The sequence below is a fragment of the Microtus pennsylvanicus genome, chromosome 14 (assembly GCF_037038515.1).
Source record: "Microtus pennsylvanicus isolate mMicPen1 chromosome 14, mMicPen1.hap1, whole genome shotgun sequence".
Taxonomy (NCBI): Eukaryota; Metazoa; Chordata; class Mammalia; order Rodentia; family Cricetidae; genus Microtus; species Microtus pennsylvanicus.
In genome coordinates, this window is record NC_134592.1 from 15,676,937 (window position 1) to 15,698,127 (window position 21,191).

A 21,191-nucleotide genomic window follows, 5' to 3' on the forward strand; every position below is an offset into this window, starting at 1 on the left:
TTATGTTGGAGACGATGTGGGGTAAAGGGAGCACTTCTGCATTGCTGGTGGGAGTGCAAGCTGGTACAACCCCTTTGAATGTCATTGTGACGATTTCTCAGAAAATTAGGAAACAACCTACCTCAAGACCCAGCAATACCACTCTTGGGTATATATCTAAAGGATGCTCAATCGTGCCACAAGGACATATGCTCAACTATGTTCATGGCAGCTTTGTTTCTCATAGCCAGAACCTGGAAACAACCTACCTCAACCAAAGAATGGATAAGGAAAATGTGGTGCATTTACACAATGGAGTACTAAACAGCAGTAAAAAAATAATGACATCTTGAAATTTGCAGGCAAATGGATGGATCCAGAAAAAAACATATTGAGTGAGGTAACCCAGACTCAGAAAGACAAATATAATATGTACTCACTCATAAAAGACTTTTAGATATAAAGCAAGGAAAAACCAGCCTACAATCCTCCACAACCCCAGAGAACCTAGACAACAATGAGGACCCTAAGAGAGACATACATGGATCTGCATAGGAAGTAGAAAAAGACAAGATCTCCTGAGTAAATTGGGAGCATGTGGTCACCGGAGGGGGTAGGAGGGGAGAGAGGAAGAAGGAAGGGGAGCAGAAAAAATGTATAGTGCAATAAAAAAATTTTTAAAAAAGAACATCTGGCAGCAAGAACCCCCTGTTCTCACACAGCTGGAGCCTGTTGGACACCAGAAGGCTGGAAGGCTGCATCTGTAGGTGAGGAGCTCAGTGTCCTCCCCAGAGTTCAGCAGCTCCCGAGACCTGCTTTTCTCTGCAAGTTCAGGGTGAAGCTCTTGAGATCTGGCTGTGGGTCCCAGCTGCAAAGCAGCAAGGCGCAGAGGGCAGGGAGCCCATGGCCACTAGGAACTCATTGGCAGTCCTGCAGGCCAACTTGTTGAGGGCTGTCTGTACATTGAGTGGCTTTACTTCACTGACCAGGTAGTTCTTCCTGGCCTTTAAACTTTTCTGACCACACTTTGGAAGTAAGCTGCATACCCTCGTACATGTTTCCTTATGCACGCGAGAGAGATCTGTAGGATGAATATGTAGAGACTCAGTAGAAACACTGAGTCTGCAGCTTCCATTTGCTTTCTGTTCAGGGTCTACCACTTTCAGTCCCTCCTTCAAACGCTCCTGCATTTCCTAATGCAGCCTGGAGCTACCTCCTGCAAAAGGTGTGGGGTCCCAGCAGTCTTGTCTGCTGGTTTGCTCCTGGGTACTGTGAGCCCTGGGAAGGGCTGTGCTGGCTGATCTAATGGACTTGGCTGGACCACTTTGTTCCTCACTGTGCTGAGGGGATCATGCATGGCCTGTCTTTTCTGCATCCTGTGTTGTCAGACTCTGGCCACCCCACCTTGCCCTTGAGAGTGAACACGGCTGAGGAACAGGGAGGGCTCAGATGGATTCTGTTGTCCTTTCTGTCAGTTCTCCCAAATAACAGGAGATGGTGTTGGTGTAAAAAGTCAGCATCCAAGAAACCCCCAGTCTTCTGTGAATGTGCAGTCCAGCCCACATGTCCAAGGCCGACACTGCATCTCACTTACTACCAAGGCTTGTTTTTCTTGCACGAGCTGTGACCTTTCAGAGTGCTAGACTGGTCACTGTAATAATTTCTGCACCAGAGGGACCTGGCCGGTGAGAGCCAGAGGCTTCATGGCGGGCGAGAGACAAATACACCATGTAGACTGCTTAAGTGGAAGTTTATTGAGAGAAGGGGGAAGAGAAGGGAAGAAGGAAACAGAGGCAGAGACCAGCTCATTACAATAACAGCGGGAAGAGAGCGGGATTGGGCGGAACTTGTCTCTTAAAGGGACCTTTTGCACCTATGTACAGACTACGTAGTGATATGGCAGCCAAAGGACCCTGGGCTGGCTAGGGTGCGTCCTACTCGGTCACTTCTCTCCCCTAGGCCAGGGACCGTATTGCTTTGTTCGTTTGTTTGTTTGGGACAGGGTTACTCTATAGATTCTTTGGTGCCTGTTCTGGAATTAGCTCTTGTAGACCAGGCTGGACTTGAACTCACAGAGATCCACCTGCCTCTGTCTCCCGAGTGCTGGGATTAAAGGCATGTGCTACCACCATCACCCAGCTTTATTTCTTTATGATCAGGTCCAGACTCCTTAGCTCTTCTGTTGCTAGGACCTTGGCCTGAACTTTTCTTTGAGACCCATGTCCACCCCAGCTGTGCCTGGTTCACAGATGTGTTAAGTGTCCTTCTCCAAGGCATCAGCCTGAAATAACCTTTTGCTCTTGACTTATGCCTGACTCTTCAGCATTGGTGGCCTCAGAAGCCCCCTTCCCCCATATTCCCTCATGGCCAGACTTGTGCCCGCCCCTCACCGTGCATCCCCCTGTATCAATAATCCCTGCCCTATAGTCACCGCCATTTAGGATTCCTTTATCTCTATAATGGTAGGTAGGAAGTGGCTATTGTCATGTAGTTTAATAGGTGGAAATTATACCCTCCCCCTCATCCTAGGGGCTGGCCTCTTGTCCACCAGGAGGCTTTAGGCTGAGTGCTCAGACTCGAGAGAGCTGTCAGGAATACAAATGTCTGCTTACCGGAAGCTGAACTCTCCCGAGAAGCCTTTTCAGAGAGTGGGACAGGAAGCTCTCTGCACATCAGACAAGACCAGAGTGTGTGGAGATCCAGAAAAGACAGCTCTGGGCATGGCCTTGTCTGGCCTCATGTCTGTCACTGAAGGACCTTGGCCTTGCTTTCTGTGTGTCCCGGCACGTGTGTGAGCTTACCTAATCGGCTCACAGCAGGGGACCCCAAACCACACGCTTTGTGCTCCCAGGGTAACAAGGCCACAGGCTTCTGAATCTGTACGCCTTAGGACTGACTCAGCATAGGGGCCCAGGAACCTTTTCTGGTTTGTTCTGCGTATTACAACCTAAATGTCTGGATCCTAAAAATAAGTCACTTAAAACTTTTTACTGTGCAGCTATGGCACCTGAGAAACCACTAACTTAGGTTACAGGCCATTTTTTTTTTTAACTCCACTGTTCTCTCAGACTGAATGGTGCCTCTGGGTCCTTGTGTTAGGCTGGGTCCGGGCTGGGTGCTGCTGGGCTGAAAGACGTGATCTGCAAATGATTAGAAGGCAGAAGCCTTGGCCAAACACCAGGGACTGGTAATACAGGCCGCATACAGGGTCTGTCTTTGACACTGTGAATGACTAAGCTTGGTGCCTTAACCCCTGGTATATTCTGTGTGCAGCCTAACTGTCCCTTGGCTTCTGAAAGCCTGGCTCCAGGATTTAACTGTATATTCCAAGGTTCTGGCCTACACTAGGCCTGATGCCAGCTGGACATGCCCTCCTGCACCGAGACACTTGCAACTGTGTGAATGTCTTGGAACTGTGGTGAACAGGCAGGTGATGGGAAAACACTGCCTGGGGGATGTTGATCTTGGCCTTGGTTGGTGTCAAGTCTCTCAGCAGTGGGTTGACTTTACAGCTTCATTGGTCTGCTGGAAGATCCACTATTTGTCCTCCCGCAAAACATTGTGTGCTATGGCCTAAGTCTTCAATCTCACATGGCGTTGGCATCCTGAAGCCAGGTTTCCCTTTCTATAGAACCAGAGTGCACCTTTGCAGCATGATGTCCTTCACCCAGCTGGAGTCCCATTGTCTTCCCTCCGTGTGGTCTCCTTATTTCTCAGTATGTTTCCGTTACTGCCCTGCCCATATGTATGTTAGTCCTGTGCCTCAGAATCCCGCACAGGTCCCTTGCCTGTGCCCTGTGAATCTTCCTAATAATTACCAATCTGGAGTGCCACTCACTAATGCAGTCTCCCAAGGGCTTCTGTCTTCGTTTATGTTAGTCTTAATCCGGGGCTGGGAACCTTGGCATAGATACTACTTCCTTTCTGAGAAGACAGACTGGGCTAAGGGATCCACAGGACTCCCGTAGTGGGAGAGAAGACGCAACCTCCCTGTGCATTTTTTCCCTGTGGGCATTCTTTTTGGCTCATGCTGACATGGGAACATTTCAGTTTGTACACCCACTAGGCTGCAGGCCACAGCCCCGTTGCAGCACGCGAGAAAGCCTTCCTCCTTGGAATGAGCTGAATAGTGTTGGTCCAGATGCAGTTGAGCTGTCCTTCCTGGAGCCAGGTTCTCTTGTGAACCTGGTGTCAGAGCCAGGATCCCATAGGGACCTTCTTTCACTGAGGTGCTCTGAGCCCTGGTTTCTTCGTTAGAGGGCTATGAACAGGACCTCTGTGGTAGGATGGGTATGAGAGAAGCCTGTCTATATGATCTTAGGAGTAATTCATCATGGAGGTAAGTCCAGGTCCAAAGCTTTCTTGGTTCTCACCCAGCCTGGGAGGAGTACAGAAGAAGGCCAGCCTTTATGACTGTCAGAGGAACAGAGAGGAGGAAGATGGCACCAAGAAGGCCCAGAGTCACCTCCTTTTCATAAAGGCTCCCGTGAGAGTAATCTTCAGCAGTTAAATGGAAGTCAATTCAGCTCTGCTTGGGAGTCACTCCTGCCGTTCCCTTGGTGGTCAGGTGCTACTGAAACACTATCTCCTGATTCCTGGGAGCCCATGGTTAGGACCTGTAGGCCAAGATGCCCAGTGTGTCTCCTCCTGGAGCCAAATGAAGTTCTGGATGCTAGCCCCTGCTAGATTGAGCCATGGGCTGGTCTCTGCAGGAGTTGTCTCTGCAACAGCACTCGGTGGGATTATGCTCATATATGTCCTTCGGAGCCTGGGACCTCTTGGGGAAGCTCCCCAGTGCAGAGCTGGTGATCTTGAGAGTCTTCAGGGTAGGGACAGGGTGAGCCCAGAGACTTGAGCCCAGAGGTTTGCTGAGTCCCATGTTGCAAAATGCAGAACATTCCTTTATTCTGTGTTCTACCCGCCCTCTATGCATTGATTGTCTGCTGACCCCAGCAGCTCCCCAGGGTTGCTTTATCCAGAGCTGAGGTCAGTCACATCATGGGACTGCAGGCTTGCTTCCGGGCATGGAGGATGTGTCCTAGTTCCCTCCTCTTGCTGTGTCAAACACCATAGCCAACAGCAGCCTGAGAGCAGGCTTTGTTTCCAGTTACAGTTACCGTCCATCATCCGTCGTTGAGGGAAGCTGAGGCAAGAACCCAAAGGCAGGAGATGAAGCAGCAACCATGGAGGAAAGCCACTTACTGGCTTGTTTTCCATGGCTTGCCCAGCTACCTTTCTTCAACAGCTGAGGCTCATCTGCCCAGGGATGGCACCGTTCATGGTGGGATGCCCCCCCCCTTTTGTTTTTCGAAACAGGGCTTCTCTGTAGTTTTAGACCCTGTCCTGGAACTTGCTATTGTAGACCAGGCTGGCCTTGAACTCACAGAGATCCGCCTGCGTCTGCCTCCCGAGTGCTGGGATTAAAGGCTGTGCTACCACCGCCCGGCTGGGATGGGCCCTCTTATGTCAGTTAACAATCAAGATGTGACATTGCTTCCCCAGGCCAGTCTGGTGGGAGCAAGTCCTCCAATGAGAACTCTTTCTTCCCAAGTATGTCTAGGTTTGTATTGGGTTGGCAAAATCTAACTGTAACACATAGGCCAGATCTGAGTTTGGAGCTTCTGGTGGTACTTTCTGTTGGAGAGCAAGGTCTGTCTCCCTGCCAGGGGACTGCAGAGATGTAGTACAACTGGTGCTCCCCCAGTCCGCTCATTTTCTCAGATTGCAGTGGGAAAACTGTCTTCTCCCACCCATAGTGTGGCACCAATGCCCCTAAGGGCATCATCAGTGGCCCTGGAGAGCCTGTGCTCCGAGTGGGCACCTAGTTTGCCTCTGCCTCCTTATCCCTCTGACAGTGGAACTTTCTGCCTCCTCCAGACCCTACTGGGCCCAGGATGTCCATTTCTGTGGAAAGGCCAGACTCCCTTTCCTCCCTTTCTCTTCAGGATCTCACTCTGGTCCCTCGTGTCAGGCCAGCTCCCCAAGGGAATGGGTGTTTACCATTTGCCATGGCGATGATTTGAGTCTTTCTTCCAGCAATTTGTTTGGCAATTCTGAGAGACTTGTGAAAAGTGCGTGCAGCCCTCCGTACAATAGATGAGCTGAAAAGCTCGGAGGAAAACGTGCTGTGATCGCAGGGAAGCTGGGAAAAGCCTTTGCCCCTCTCCGTCTCCAGAGAGATCTGCTCTCCCGGGCAGAGATTCTTCTGTGTGCAACGCTGCTTTCATCCCAGGCCCAAGCTTGTTGGCGCCTGCTTGTCAGATTGTTTCCCTCTCTGGTTTCATGTGGCTTCTTTCTCTTGTGATTTTGGCTTAAATTCCTGCCTCGGTGATACTGAGTTCTATTTAAAGGTTTCTGTCCTGGTGCAGGAACGTGGGGCCACATGAGCTTTGTTGGGGCATGGAAACGCACATCTGTGTTTAGGTGGCTTCAGTTGCTGGGGAGAACAGGTCATCATCCCCTGGGTGGTGAGTCTCTGGGACAGCAAGTGCATGCAGCCCTGCTGACACCTGCAGTACTACCAGAAAACAGTCTCTCGCCCTCTCTAGGGAAGTCTTATGTGGCCTTGGAATTTTGCTCCTCAGGTTTCTCTAGCCAGCAGACTCCTGGGATGTCCGTACAAGAACCTCCAGGGTCATCCGGGTATATCTTGAGAGATCCTGAGAAGCCCAGCGGCTGGCTGCCTAGGTTCCTGTCACGTGTTCTTCCTGACACACCAGGGTGCTTCTGGAAGCAGTGGCCTGGGAAGGGGTTTGAGGGAGTGGGTTTTTTTGTTTTTGTTTTGTTTTAAGTTTTTCAAAAAAAGGTTTCTTTGTTTAGCCTTGGCTGTCCTGGATCTCGCTCTGTAGACCAGGCCAGCCTCGAACTCACAGAAATCCTGCCTACTTCTGTCTCCCAAGTGCTGAAGGACTGACTGGGACTTTCAGGGCTGGCTAAGACTGTGGAGGAGTTGGGAACCGGCTGTAGAGGTTCCTATTCACTGGGGTGTCTGCTGCACCTGGAAGACACCCCAGCACTGGCACTTGAGTTATGTTTTGAAGTCTCTGAGCAGGATAGGGAGGAGGGGGGCCGGTGAGTGGTGAGCTTGTGTGTCAGCATGCTTCCATGAGGAAAAGCAGTGATGCTTGCCCACGAGAAGCCCCCATGGGAGAAGCAGGGCTCAGGAACAGCACCTAGGTAAGCCAAGACTAGGAGAGAGTGGCAGTGGGCAAAGCAGTGCAGCCTATTGGCCATTCTTCATTTATCTGCATAGCAGCTGTATAAGCAGCCACGGGGCAAAGGGCGTCAGTCTCAGGAGTGGGCACTGATTAGACTCTATACTAGAGTTGGTGCCAACACAGAGGCCTCCCCAGGTGGCGCACATCCAAGGGAGAGAGGGAGAGGAGAGGACAGAAGGGAAGTCCTGTGTGAGTTCATGGGAAGGACAGTTGCAGACCAAGTGAGTATGACTCCGGCTTTGCCTTAGATGCTCTCGAAGTGATACTAGGAACAAAAATAGGCTCTCTTAGAAAGCATTCAATGGCTCCTTCTGTGTTGATAAAGCTTATTGAGAAGCAGCATTGTGGGTATTTTCTCCTCTGACCTTTGCTAACCTCAGCCTGGGGTGTGGACCAGGGTGGGGCTGGCTTGAAGGCAGCGGTGATAAAGTGAACTTGTGTGATTATTTTTTGGGGGATGGGGGCAGGGCTGTCTTGACCATAAGCCTGGTGACTTAGCAATTCATTCTATCATAGTTTGGGCACTGAAATTCTGAACTCAAGATATTAGCAGGGTTAGTTCCGCCTGAAGGCCAAGGGAGGTTCTGGCTCATACTCACACATACTCAGTACGACTGCCCACTAACTTGATAATGGCTAAAGACCCGACCCCATTTCCAAATAGGTCCTTATTCACAGGTGCTGGGAAGGGCTTTCCTTGAGCCCAGCCTTTTTACTGAAGCCCTCTTCAGCATCTTGTAATTATATCCTTCAAATTATAAATGTGAAGAGCCAGAAAGGACAGTCTCATTTCCATATGTCAACAGTTGCTCTGACTCATTCTGCCTAGGGCTCATGCAGTCACGACAGAGTGGCTTTTCTTGTCTATTGGTGGGTGTATACACATGTGTGCATGTTTGTGTCTCTGTACATGTAGGTGTGCATGCGTGTGTGCGTCTGCATGTGTGTGCGCGTGCATGTGTCGGTGTGTGCATGTGTGTGCATGCGTGTCTGTGGGTGTGCATGTTTCTCTGTGCATGCGTGTGTGTGTCTGTGTGCACGCACATGCGTGTCTGTGTGTGCGTATTGTGTGTGCATGCGTGTGTGTCTGTGTTTGTTCATATTGCGTGTGCATGTGTGTGTGTGTAGGCTAGAGGCCACCCTCAAGTGTTCATTTGAAACTGCCCACCTTGTTTTCTCTTACTCCTCTGGAACTTGCCGAGTAGGCTAGGCTGAGTGACCAGCAGGCCCTAGGGATCTGCCTGCCTGCTTTCACCTGACGCGGGGATTAAACTCAGATCCTCGTGCTTGCATAGCAAGCCCTTCACTGGCTGACCCATCTCCCCAGCCCCTCTGCCTTTAATTTATTGAGTTGTCTTATAGCGTCTTGTCTCCCATGTAAGTGTCGGCTCCTTCCAGGATGATGGCAGACTCTTCAAAGGCTGTCCCCTACCCTAGTTTCCCTTGAGATCAAAAAACGGCTCCATATTGGAGGGGAAGTCCTCCTGGCTGACACCTTTCTAACAAGGTTGAACACCTAGTGGTACGGCCGGAGTAAGTGGCATAGTCCTGTTCGTCACACATTTCCTTATCCATTGGTGCGGTAGGCTGGGCTGGCGCTCTGATGGAGCATACCAAGCAGATGGACCAAGTCTGGATTCAGACAGAACTCTTACCAAAGGGGCACATGACCTCATCAGAGCACAACTGCTCTCCCCTTCTGCGCTCGGGCCTTAGGTACACTCTGCTTAAGTTTCCATTGTGCCTATGCACAGATACACACCTCTGTGCTTCTTCCTTCAGGAGGCAGAGAAGAATCCCAGCCAGACCCCAAGCCTGCCTTTGAGTAGACAGATGCAAGGTCATATGTCCTCTTCTGGGCATTTATTAGTTTAATCAAAGTCATGTCATGGGGGAAGGAGGGAGAAGGGCAGATTCATGGAGGATTGTGGGCGCACAGCCCTGTCATTGCTCTTGTTGCGGCCTCCTCCCCCCTCTAACCACAGTGGGCTTTTCTTTCAGGAGTACATTGATGCTCACCCCGAGACCATCGTCTTGGACCCCCTCCCCGCCATCAGGACCCTGTTAGACCGCTCCAAGTCCTACGAACTTATCCGCAAGATTGAGGCCTACATGAAAGGTATGGACACATGTGGCTCGGCCTCCTCTGCAGTCATGGGTTATTAATGTCCGAGGAAGGGCAAGGGATCTTGTCTTGAGCACTTTGGCACAGGAGGGAATTGAGTTCTGGGGGCAGCCATCATAGGTAGGGAGGAACTATGTTTTCCTTTGCAACCAAGGTTAAGAAATACAAGCCAAAGAATGCTTCTCGAGTTCTGACCGCTGCAAAGGGTTTTGCTGTGCTGAACCCCTGGGGGGAGATGAGGTGTCCTGATAGCACTGTGGTCAGGGAACAGGCGTGTGTGCGGAACCACTCACGTGGAGTGGAGTTATGTAACAGGGCAAAGGAGACAAGGGGAAACCAGGTCTCTAATCAGATGCAGAGAGATGCTGCTGAGCATCATGGGGTACAGGCTGTTCCCCTGGGCGGAGCCTCCCCTGCCTGTGGAACATCTGCCAGCTGCTGGTTCGTCTCCAGAGGTCTTGTCTCTCTGTCCCACCTGACCCCACTGGGGGAGCAGAACAGCCCCAAAAGAGAGCAGACGGCCATTACGAGGTGTGTTTCTGTAAGAGCGACATTCTAGAAAGACCCTCATGAAAGGTAGCTGCCTAGTCTGTCCCCGGCTGAACTGTTTTGTTTTCATTCTAAGCAACAGAGTTCTTTCTTTGCTGAACTCCCCACCCTCACCCCTGACTGCCCCTCACACAGACCATGTCTGTGGCCTAAGCTGACTTGAACCCTGACTCTAATGGTCCTTTGCTGTGGGGGCAGGGCCAGTGAGCTCAGTCCGGTAGACAGGACCAGAGGTAGTACTGAATAAAGGGATTGGGCTATGGGAGCATCCATTTATCGGGTAAGCACCACATGCTTGGCCTGAAGCCTCCCGTATTCTGTCAGCGCTGTTTGCTGGGCACAGTGATCCTGACCATTTTCCAGATGAGTCCTGGAGCCCGCATTAGACAGCTTTTTGTTGCCATAGCAAAGTACCTGAGCTAAGCCTTCTGTGGAAAGGGAAGGCTTAATTGCCTCATGGTTTCGAAGGTGAAGTCCAGGCAGTGCAGTGCAGGGCTGTTCTTTGGCTGTGTTCCCTCGTGGCAGGCGACACTGGCAGGGACACAGATGGACTTGTTGGAGACTTTAATGAGTGGGAAATCAGGGTCCCTGCACCCTGATTTCAAGGACATCTCAGGGCTGGTTCGAGCATGCACCTCATGGTCAAGGAGCCAGGCTGTGGTGCTGAAGCTGCCTTAGGGAGCCTGCTGGGAGGTTGCAGACAGTCTGGTCTGAAGATGTCTGGGGAGTGTTCCAGGGAGAACCCAGTGGTTAGGTGACAGGGTAGCCAAGCCCCGGGTGGATCCTGCTGCTACCTGGGGCATTCCCTATTGTGCCCCCAAGATGGTGGTCTCTTTCCTGAGCCTTTGGGACATCCTAGCTTGTTTCCTAGATAAGACTTTATTAAACACCGCTTTCTAGTGCTTATGTTTCTGTCTAAGATGGAAGTGGGCCTCAAGCCAACAGTTCAGGCTTCTTCGTGAATGACAGTTCACCCTGCTGGGGCGGGGGGGCGCTTCAGTGGGCTGAAGTTCTAGAAAGGCCAGCAGTGGGCCATCTGCCCAGAACTGCTCTGAGCGTTAGGCCGGGCCTTCTTGACCTCAGGAAGCTAACTCTTTGTTTTACTACAGCAGCAGTTCTCAACCTGTGGGCCGTGACTCCTTTGGGGTCAAACAACCCTTTCATTGGGGTCTCCTAGGACCATGGGAAAACACAGATATTTACGTTATGACTCATAACAGTAGCGACATTACAGTGATGGCATAGCACTGGAGTAATTTAATGTGGGGTCACCACAACACAAGGAACTGTACTAAAGGGTCGCAGCGTGTTAGGAACAACAGCATCAAGTACGGAACTGTGGGCTCTAAGAGTTTTCTGGGGTGGGGGCGGGACACAGTGACTTAGATTCAGAGGAATGTAGGAGGACTCCTTTCCCTAGGTCCCTGTGGAGAAGAACCTCTCTGAGTGGGCAGAGCTGGGGTAGGCAAGGCCTGAGCATGCCGTGGGTTGGCCTGCAGACGAGGGTGGTGAGGGCATTGAAGGAAGCTGGCAGATGGTGACTTATGAAGGACTTTGAGAATGCTAAGCCAGAGAGCAGAGTGGGAACTTGGTTTTTGTTTCTAGACAGTATTGTGTTGCTTGAATGAGCGATATGAAATTCTCAACAGGTTGGTATAGACACACTGAAGCAGCTTTTAACCGTCCCCGTGAGGGACACCTAGGTTCTAGACCTTTTGATAGTGGCTCACATCAGCACACGCTTGGGAGGCTGGAGACAGGCCACTGGAAGGAAGACACCAGGCAGAAGCCATTCTGCTGGATCCGGAGCCACAGTCCCAGGCATTGTCTCCTAGAAGCCACAAGATAGGGGGATTTATGTAGGTCCTCCCAGGCGGGCCTGGCCTGCCAGGGCTTGTGAGAACCATTGACTGTACCCTAAAGCATGAATGGTTCTGGACTGGCAGGAAGTATTGAGCGGGGAGGCTGAGTGCTGCACCCAGAATTTTCCTTATTGTCTGCACCAAGCTAGCTTGTATTCTTCCAGGAGGGCAATGGGCCCTGGCCTTTCTGAGCCCTTTCCTGCTAGCAGGGGGCGGCTCCACGGCAGTGCCCCTGGTGTCTCCCCGCTGAATCTCTCCAGCCCCTCTGCAGGTGCAGGGACCCTTCACGGGAAGTGCATCCTTGTGCCTGTGCCCCAGACCCAGCTTTCCCGTGGAGGAACACATCCCTTTTTAGGCTTGCTGTAAACGACCATAATTACCCCTGAAATTCCCTCAGATAATTATAGCAATGCAAACGACAGGGCTTTTGTTTAGAGAGAAGGGGCTTGGTTAGCCCTTCCTAAGCTGCCAGCACCCCCAGGCTGAGGCGGCCCTCCCTGTTCTCTGAGACCCAGCCTTCAGGGAAGCCAGAGCTGGGAGAGGCTGCTGCAGAGCCTTTGGCTTCCCTGGACTAGGGAAGGAAGATGGCTGTGGCCCCTGGGGAAGACGCCCCAAGAATAACATAGTATCTAGGCCAGTGTCCACACGTATGTGGCTATCATCCCCATGCAGAGCATTCCCTAGGAAAACCATGCCCTAAAGGGTATCAGGGTGACAGGAGGCCTTTGGCCTCAGCTGTCAGAACACCAGACCATCTTACCGCCTTTATATAGTCAGTGCCTTGTATGGGCTCAGCCTCACCTTCCCAGAGCTCATGTCCTAGGGCTGGGAAGGGAAGCCAGACAGATGGTTCTCTGCCTTATGTCCGCCAGACTCAAACCTAAGTTGCTATGACAGCAAAGCATAAGTAAAATAGGGCTTCCCTTGTTCTGTGTAAAGGCCCAGAGGATGAGCACACAGGCAGCTTCAGAACCTCATTCTCTGATTGCATGGCCCTCCTGGTCCACAGCGGTGGCTGAGCCTTTAGCCGTCACATCCTGAGATCTAACTGTTAGGATGGGGATCAAAAGGGAACAAACCCTACTTTTCAGAAGGCTCTGGAAGCTGCAAGATATTGTTCTCCCAGTGGCCAGAACTAGCTGGATGCTGAGCTGCAAGGGAGTCGGGAAATAAGTCTGGGCAGCTGTTTGCCCAGCTGAAATCTAGAAGGGCTGGCATGAATCTGAGGGAACACTAGTTCATCTGCCAGGCCACACCAAAAATGTGAGCTCGTCCTTTGGAGACCTGCCTTTCTCATGGACGAATGGCATTTGGAATGGCCCTTGAGCTCCTGGCCCGTGTGGGATGTGGCCTCTGCCCCTGAGCTCAACAGCAGTTCCCTCAATGAGCATGTGAGGCTGGGCGGCTCCTGCATGACACATCCAGGCCTAACCCAGGACTCATTCCTATAACTATCCGTGGAGATAGTCACTTGGCGACGGGCCTACACCTGTGCCTGTATCCACCACCACTCCCACCCCTCGGGCAGAGGCACAGGCCACCCCGAGCCTTATTTCAGCTTAGACTGATGGTGGAAGCTCCCAGAAACATGACATTGCCTGACGCAGGCCGCGGGGAGCTAGGGAGGCGGAGGCCGCGATGACAAACCATGCATGCATTTGAAGGCCAGTTCTCACAGGGACAACCCACTGTGCCACACAGGGCCAGGGTCCAGAGACACAGTCCCCAAAGCCAAGGCTTGGCTCTGCTTGCCAGGCTGAGCCGTTATAGGCATAGCTCTAGCCAGTTATCTAATTGACTGAAGCCATGTGTGAGAAACGTCTGAGTGTCACTGGATGGCGTGGGTTTGTGTCCTTGTCCTCAGGGATAATAGATATGAAGGGTCTTGGGGAAAAGGCTCCTTTTTAGGTCTCCGAGGACATCTGGGTGAGGTTGGCCTTTCCTGCCCTCCTTTTCCCGTAACCTCCCACATGAGCTGGGGAGGTGACAGATGGCCTGTCCCGGACACTAGCCTCCCCAGGGAGGGGCGTGCGTGGTGCAAGCAATCTTCTCTTGCCTGTGGTTTTATGGGAATTTAATCATGGTTCATCTTGGAGGCAGTTTGGAAGCAGGACTGAAATTGAGTAATCTTGACACCAAGGGGAAAGAGAAGAATGTAGCTTAGAGCTCTGGAAAAAGTGGCTCTCTAAAGAGGGGTGGGTGTTGTGGGTGAGGGTGCGTCTGTTCATCCTAGGAGAGCTACCGTCGTCCACCCGCTCTGAGCCATGAGCCATGCTTCAGGCGGCCGCTTGGCTGCTCGTGTGTCTGACAGCGTGGTTGGTGGCTCTTCCCGAGATGACTCTTACAGGAAGGCTTGCCCGTTTTAGGGACGAGTGCACCTGTGTATGTTGGGCTGGATGACTCGGGGTTCCAGGAAAGCCGGAGGCAGGTTTGGGGTGGCGCTTTTAGCCAGGGTTCCTGAGCCTGGCTCCTAACCACAAGGGTACTTTGGCTCCTGCGTGCCTGCCCAACTCTATAGCTGTTAGGGATAGTGCCGTACAGATGCTGGGGTCTATGGTTAATAATTCCCAGGTCATCCGATTGGGCCCCTGCCACCTGGTTCCTAGGAGTGAGCACCCTCTAATATAAAAAGTGACTCTGACCGGAGAGGGCCCCAGATGTCCACTAGATGCTCTACAAGTGGTTGGTTACCAAATCCCTGCCCTCTGTAGTTACTGGAAAATAATATAATTTGTTCTTTGCTGGAGCAGCCTATGTTACTGCAGGGAGCAGGGCTTTGGCCCTGAGGCCAGAGTACACTGTGGATAGATCACCTGGGAGCATAGCCTCAGGCTGGCCACTGCCACCCATCAGGTCCAAGCTGTGCCTGTTCACCAACCTGGTGGAGTCGTTGTTCATGGCAGCTCCCATTGCCACCCAGGTTCAACAGGAACCAAAGAAGGCTGTGTTCCTTCTGTGTTCTGTGTCCCCCATGTTAAGGGCTGTAGCCTTGCGGGAGGGGAAAGACAGGGAATTAAAATGAGACTTGGGAACAGAAAGCAGAGTTGAAAGAGTTTTAAATACCGACAGTCTAGCCAGAAAAGAAGCCATTTTAAAGTTTTGGTTAGAGAAGATGAAGTCGCTAGAGAATTCAGGGCTATAGAAAGAAATCGGTTGTGTGGGGATGAAAGCGCAGACACTTGCTCCCCATGATCCCCAGACCTGACTTCCGCAGCACCAGGGCTCTGGACAGCTGTGTTTGCGGCTGTGACACCTGCTGAGTTGTCCCTTGTAGCCCCAGTGCTGCACCCTCTCATTCACTTGGTGCCTCGGGCGGTGCCAGCAGAGGGGGGGGTGTCAGATGTGTTGGGTCTTATTCCAGGAGTGCTAAGTGAATTGTGACATGACCCCTATTATGAGATCCACCTCGATTTTGTAAATGGAAATATAGAAAATCAATAAAATAAAATATAGTTATTCTTAAACTTTTCTGTCTAGCCATCTACGTAGTGGTCCCCACCTCCCCCATTTTGTGAAGCTTCTAGCAAGAGCTCCACCCAGTACACTCGAAAATTCCAGACAGGTTGCCCCCAAAGGTCTCCATACTTCCAGCAATAGACATCTTTTCTTGAGTTTTCTGTCAGCCTGCAGGACCTTCCATGCTGCTGACTCAAATATTTTTTCAATCAATTATTTTGTTTTATGCATATGGGTGTTTTTCCTGCATGTATGTCTGTGCACCGTGTGCATGCGGTGCCCATGGAGTTGCAGACAGTTGTGAACTGACATATGGGTGCTAAGAATCAAACTGAGTCTTCTAGAACTAGTGCTCTTAACATCTCAGCCAACTCTCCAGCCCTAACTGCTCTTCAGAAGCAGCCGCTACCCTGAAATCCATCATTCCAGGGTCTTCATGATTTGCAGAAATATGTGAGATCTATACACATTTAAAAAATAGGCAGAAGCCGGGTTACACTCACATACACTGCTACAGCCTGCACCCCCTTCGTACCCTTCTTGTCATGTTTCTGAGTCAGTGTTAAAAAGAGGGAGAGCGAGCCTACCTTTTCCAAGCAGCATGATATTCCAGCGTTTAAGCCACTCAGTCATCATTTGTTTGAATATTTGGGTGCATAGGGTTATCCAATTTTGTTTGGACTAACTTTTTTTTAACGATGTTTCTCCATATTTCTGTAAAAAGTATATCTCCAGAAGTGGGATTTCTGGCTTGAGATTCCAAACGTGCTCACATTGGCAGACCTTGCTGTATTACCCTTAAACAGTTTGTCTAACCAAACCAGCCTGTCTCATCTTAATACCACGATTAGACGGCTTAGCACCTCTTCTTGTGCTTCTTGGCCATTGGTATTTCTGTTCGAATGAATCCTCCATGGAGTTTCCTCTTCTCTGGGGTTGAGAGAAGAGTTGTTGCTCCTTTTCTTACTATTTAGGATCCCGTTGGAATGGAGAATAGTGTTTAAAAATACCATTTTGTTCATGGCGAGCATGGTCTCTGTGCTGCGGCCAACCTGACATCTCTGCTTCCTGGAAGAATCCTGCAGAGAGAGCACTCGAGCATTGTTTTATGTGTCTTGGAGACACGGGGGCTGCAGCAGTTCGGGAGTTGAAGCTGGGAGCAGAGTGGGGGTAGCCCCATTTAGGGTCTAGGAGGACCGTAAATCAGTGGGGACAGCTGCCATTGAGCTAATCCACATTTCCAGCAGCTGGTCAGGGTTCAGGAATGTCTGGCCCTGTCCCAGCCGGTGTCTGGCTCCTACCCTCCTGGGCTCTGAACATTCTCAATGCAAATAGCTGTATGGCTCCCAGAGAAGGAGTCAGGTCACCATCTTGATCTGGAGGCAAACCTCTCACCCAACTGCCTGTGGCATGCTTCCTCAGGTCACACTGCTGGGAAATGCCACACCCTGGGCATTTGTTTCCTCCGTCCTGCTCCCTCAGCTGCAGTGGCATCCCCCCCCCACACATACACAGTAGCTTACCTGTAGCCAGGGGGCCAAGTTTTGCTGTAGTTGTCAGTAGGGAGGGAGATGGAGCCAGAGGCCTTAGGGCCTCTGAATCCTTAGGGAGCAGAACAGCAGCTGTGGCCGCGGTGGAATGCTCCCCCTCATCCCCGAATGGCTCCAGATGACCCCAGCCAGTTGCCCTCCTAGGAGTTATAGTGACTGCACGTATAGGAACTAGTTCTCAAGATAGCCTGTGCTCTTATCATTCGGCACCTCTGCTCTCTTTAAATTCTGAGGCAGCGTCTCTTGAGCTTGTACTCTGTCTGCCTCAACTCCCTGAGTAGCCACTACGCTCAGCTCTGAACTCCTAAGGATACCAGTTCTCTTGAACTAGGGCCAATTTTGGTGACCCCATTTTAGCTAGATACCTCATTAAAGAGATCCTCCCTGAGCTGAGAGGATTGGGGCTTCCATGTGAACCCCAGGACTTGGGCACAGTCCTTTAGTGTGAGCTACCTCAGTAGAGAGAGCTTGAGAAGCAAGCTGAGGTCTCCAGCTATAGGAAACCTACAGCAGCAAGGCATTGCTGGGAGGCCTCAGATGCCAGGGAGCCACAAGTTGGGGGCAGAGGATTGTGTGAAGAGAGGCTGGCTATGGCTGGGAAGAAGTCCAGGGCTAGTCTCCTGCCCTAGCAGAGCAGGCCTAGATAATAGGGTGCTGTGTGAGCTGAAACAGGGCACCCCGGATGCCCTCTAGAGGGTGCTAGCATATTGCAACTGTCTTCTTGACAGTTCCCAAATGCCCAGCATGAATGTGTAGCCTCCTGTGACCCATCAGCAGGCCAGGAGGTGAGGGACGTAACTGTCCCATCTTACAGATGGGGGCCCAGGTAAGAGAGAGGTGTGGTGACCTGGCTGGACGCACAGGTGGCCGTCACAGGACTGGCCCTGGGGCCTCCGGTAATGCTTATTACCACTGCCACTTTTTATTTTGGGGGATCCTTCTTCCCCCAGATGGCTTGGTCTCCACAGTTTCCCAATCCTGAGCATCAAAGAGGTCAGTGCTGAGCATATCCACTGCCCTCTCTCCTGGGAGCCTAGTGTGCCTTCCCTGTGCCCTGGAGGAGCCTGAGGACAGACCACCAGGCTCTGCCTGCTGACTTGTCTCTTCTATGTCACACACAGCGCACTTCCTCCTCCAGCTGTACTGCAGCTCTGCACACATACAGGGGTGACTTATTGTCACCCCAGGCGACTGAGCAGGGACCCAAGCTCTGGCAGGCTGCCTGGCCTTCACTCGGGAGGCAGAGGCAGGTGGATCTCAGTGAGTTCAAGGCCAGCCTGGTTTAAAGATGAGTTTCAGGACAGCCAGGAATGTTACACAGAGAAACCCTGTCTCGAACCTACCCCGCATCCCCCCCCCCCAAAAAAAACAGATACTGCCTGAAGAGGGGACCAGCCAGGGCTGGGAAAGCATGGGCATTCGTGGTTGGTGTCACAATGTAGTACTTCCATCCGTTGGGGACACAGTGTGGAAGAACCAAAGAAACGTCCATTCCCGTGGACCCCCAAACCTCACTCCTGGGAATTCAGTCTGTAGAAGCAATTTGCCACATGTAAGAGCCACATGTAGGAGAGATGTCCCTGACGTTGGCTGTGATAGAGAATAATCACTACGTGTCGGGGGAGGGGGGATTTCACCAGTCAAACAGCCAAAGATACAAAATCATAGGAATGGAAGGGATGGCAGTGTTCTATGAAAGCAGAAATGAAAAAGAAAAATTCATGTATTAAAAAACAGCAAAGATGAGAGCAAAAATACACTGAGGCCAGCCAATGAGAGCTGGGCTCTTGACTTTGAACTCCGACACCTGACACGCCCTGGGAACCTGGGCATGGATCAGTGAATAACCATGACTTAGGACGTTGTGTCCCCCCCAGCTGGGCACGGGCTGTGTGCTCCTCACAACCCAATTCTGCTCGTTCAGCATCCGCCAACGGTTCACCTAGTGAGTGGTTTGGCTCTGGGTTAAAGTCAAGCTGGCCAGCTTGAGAGCGGTGCCTGTGACATCCTCTGTGCCTTCTCCACTCACTTGCTACCTGCAAAGTGGACAGGACACTGTGTGTGACCTGGGTGCCAGTGCCGTTCCTGTGTGAGTTTCCTCTCTGGGCTGGTGAGAGCCAGCAGCTGGGGCTAGCCCCTCCCCAAGGGCCCTCCAGCCTCGTGCTGTCTGTGTGAAACAGCAGAGTGGGAAGCTGGGAGCCTCAGAGCTTCTCAGGGGCTGATGTTACAGCCCTTACAGGGAGACAACCCACCATCTACCCAAAAAAAGCAATCCCGTCCAGAAATAAGACTACAGATAAATCAACAACAGTACCCTTCCTCCGGGAGCCAGAAATAACCTCTCCGGCTCCCAGCACAGACTTACCAAAAATTCTTTTATTCAACCCTCACGTTGGGGAACAGAGCCACTGGTGAGGACACCCGGCATTTCCCGTGACTGAGCCTGGAGAGCCTCTGCGGATGCTTCCCCTTCCTCCGCCAGTGGGTACATCTTTGGGAACTGAGGAGGTGGACAGCTAAAACTCCTGCCCTGATACTGCAGGGCCTGGACCCATTCTCACCTCCAGCTCAGCAAGGGGTTCTGGGTTCACCTACGGACTGATCCCAGGAGCATCCTTGTCATTGGCTGTTGCTTCTGCCTGGGAGCCCATTACTGTGTCTCCCCAGCTCTGTTCAGCTAGGCTCTCCCTCATATTGGTCATGTGCACACCCTACCTCCAGGGACACCTCAGCACTCCCCTTAGGTGTTTTGTTTCCTTCCAGCCCCCTGCACCCCCCACCCCCCGTATCTGACCTCTGTACCTGGGTACCACTGTTTTATCTGATGCTGTATGTAATAGAGGCTATCCTTTGCTGTGCTGGATGAAACCAAGATGCAAATAGTAATGGTTTCTAGTCCACCATGTGATTTTACAGGTGCGCCGGAATGACTCTGGCCACCAGGGCAGTACAGGATGAATACTCTCTGGTGTCTGCTTTGCAAGACTGCTTTCACTCAAGACTGATCTCGTGGTAGCAAGTCAGCAGCTGGGCCCAAGCTTATGATAGGAGCCCCTACTGACCATGGCATTGGTACAACCTTGATCCCAGTGTCCTTTCCCAAGAGGAGGCCTAGGACAGGTAGCAGTTCAGGGTGTGGATAGCCATCTCCACATTGGCTAAATGAACTAGAGCATCAGTAGGTGAGTGTGTCTCTCTTTCTTGGCCCCTCGTCCTCCCCAGGCTCACCTCTTACCTATTCAGGAGTTCCGAAAGGCAGAACTAACTGATCTGTCCGGTGCTGGATGTGGCCTGTTTTCTGTGTAGTTCATCTGAACTTCAAACACCTCTGGGAAGAGATGGATGCTCATCCTTTCTCTACCCTCACCTTGGGTTCAGTGGGGGTACAGAAACCCCTTCTGCATCTTGTTCATTGATATTTTTACCATGAAGACTGTTGGGTTTTATCAAATGCTTTTCTTAGCTTTTATAAGTGTGAGCGTTTTGCCTGTATGTATATGTATGTCTTTCGTACCACATGCAGTCCTGGTGCCTGTGGAGGTCAGAAGAGGCATTAGGTCCCGTGGAAGTTTAGTTACAAATGGTTGTGAGCCACTGTGTAGGTGCTGGGAACTGAACCTAGCCCTCTGCAGGGGAGCCAGTGTCTTAGGATGTCCATCTCTCTCTTGCACCTCAGATGCTTTATAACGACATCTGTCGAGATGATGGCATAGCTTCCCACTTCTGTGACAGTCCCTAACCCATGGAAGATGCGTTCTAACCACCCCCCAGCAGTTGGCTGAAGCCTCAGACAGTGCTGGGCACTGGGTTCACTGTGGTTTTCCTTATTCACACACCCCTACAGTGCACTCTAACATACGGTCCCAGGGGTAAGGCTCAGTATCAGAGTACTGAGCCTTTGTGAGTCCCCAGGTTGATCCCCAGCACCATGAAAGTTTAGTTTATAAATTATGTATAGTGAGGGATAAATCGTAACTCTCTAGTGAATAGAACAGTCGTGACAACAGCTACAGTTAATTGTCATTGCCCCTTTTCAGAAATTACATTTATTTATCGTATGTGTGTGTCTGTGCACACACATGCCTCAGCACATATGTGGAAATCTGAAAATAGCTTGTGGAAATCAGTTCTCTTCTTCTGCATGAACTCCAGGGATCGAACTATGGGAATTAGTCTAGGTAGCAAGAGTCCTTACACACTGAGTCACCTCAAGCACTATCCCCTCTTTAAAGACAGGGTTTCACCATGTAGCCCAGGCAGCCTTGAACTCACAATCCTCCCACCTTGGACTACCAAAGACTGGTAGGTGTATATCAGCGCACCCAAAAGTGTCCGTAGTCTTGCACTTTGGACCTGTTTTAAAGAAGAAAAGTGTTTTGAGACACAACAGCCAATTTAATAGCCAAATTAGCTCCTGAATGTATGCAGCATGGGGCACACGCCTGGGCACAGG

The 21,191-nt window shown here is 51.3% G+C and overlaps 1 protein-coding gene across 2 annotated transcripts in view; it reads left to right on the forward strand.

Annotated features, from left to right (window-relative positions):
- The window catches only part of Itpk1 (inositol-tetrakisphosphate 1-kinase), a 134,391-nt gene that overhangs the window by 88,205 nt on the left and 24,995 nt on the right, over positions 1 to 21,191 (forward strand). For both annotated transcript variants that reach the window (XM_075947667.1, XM_075947668.1), the window contains exon 4: positions 9,198 to 9,315. In XM_075947667.1, the coding sequence (XP_075803782.1) occupies positions 9,198 to 9,315 (118 nt within the window). The remainder of the gene's footprint in view (positions 1 to 9,197; positions 9,316 to 21,191) is intronic.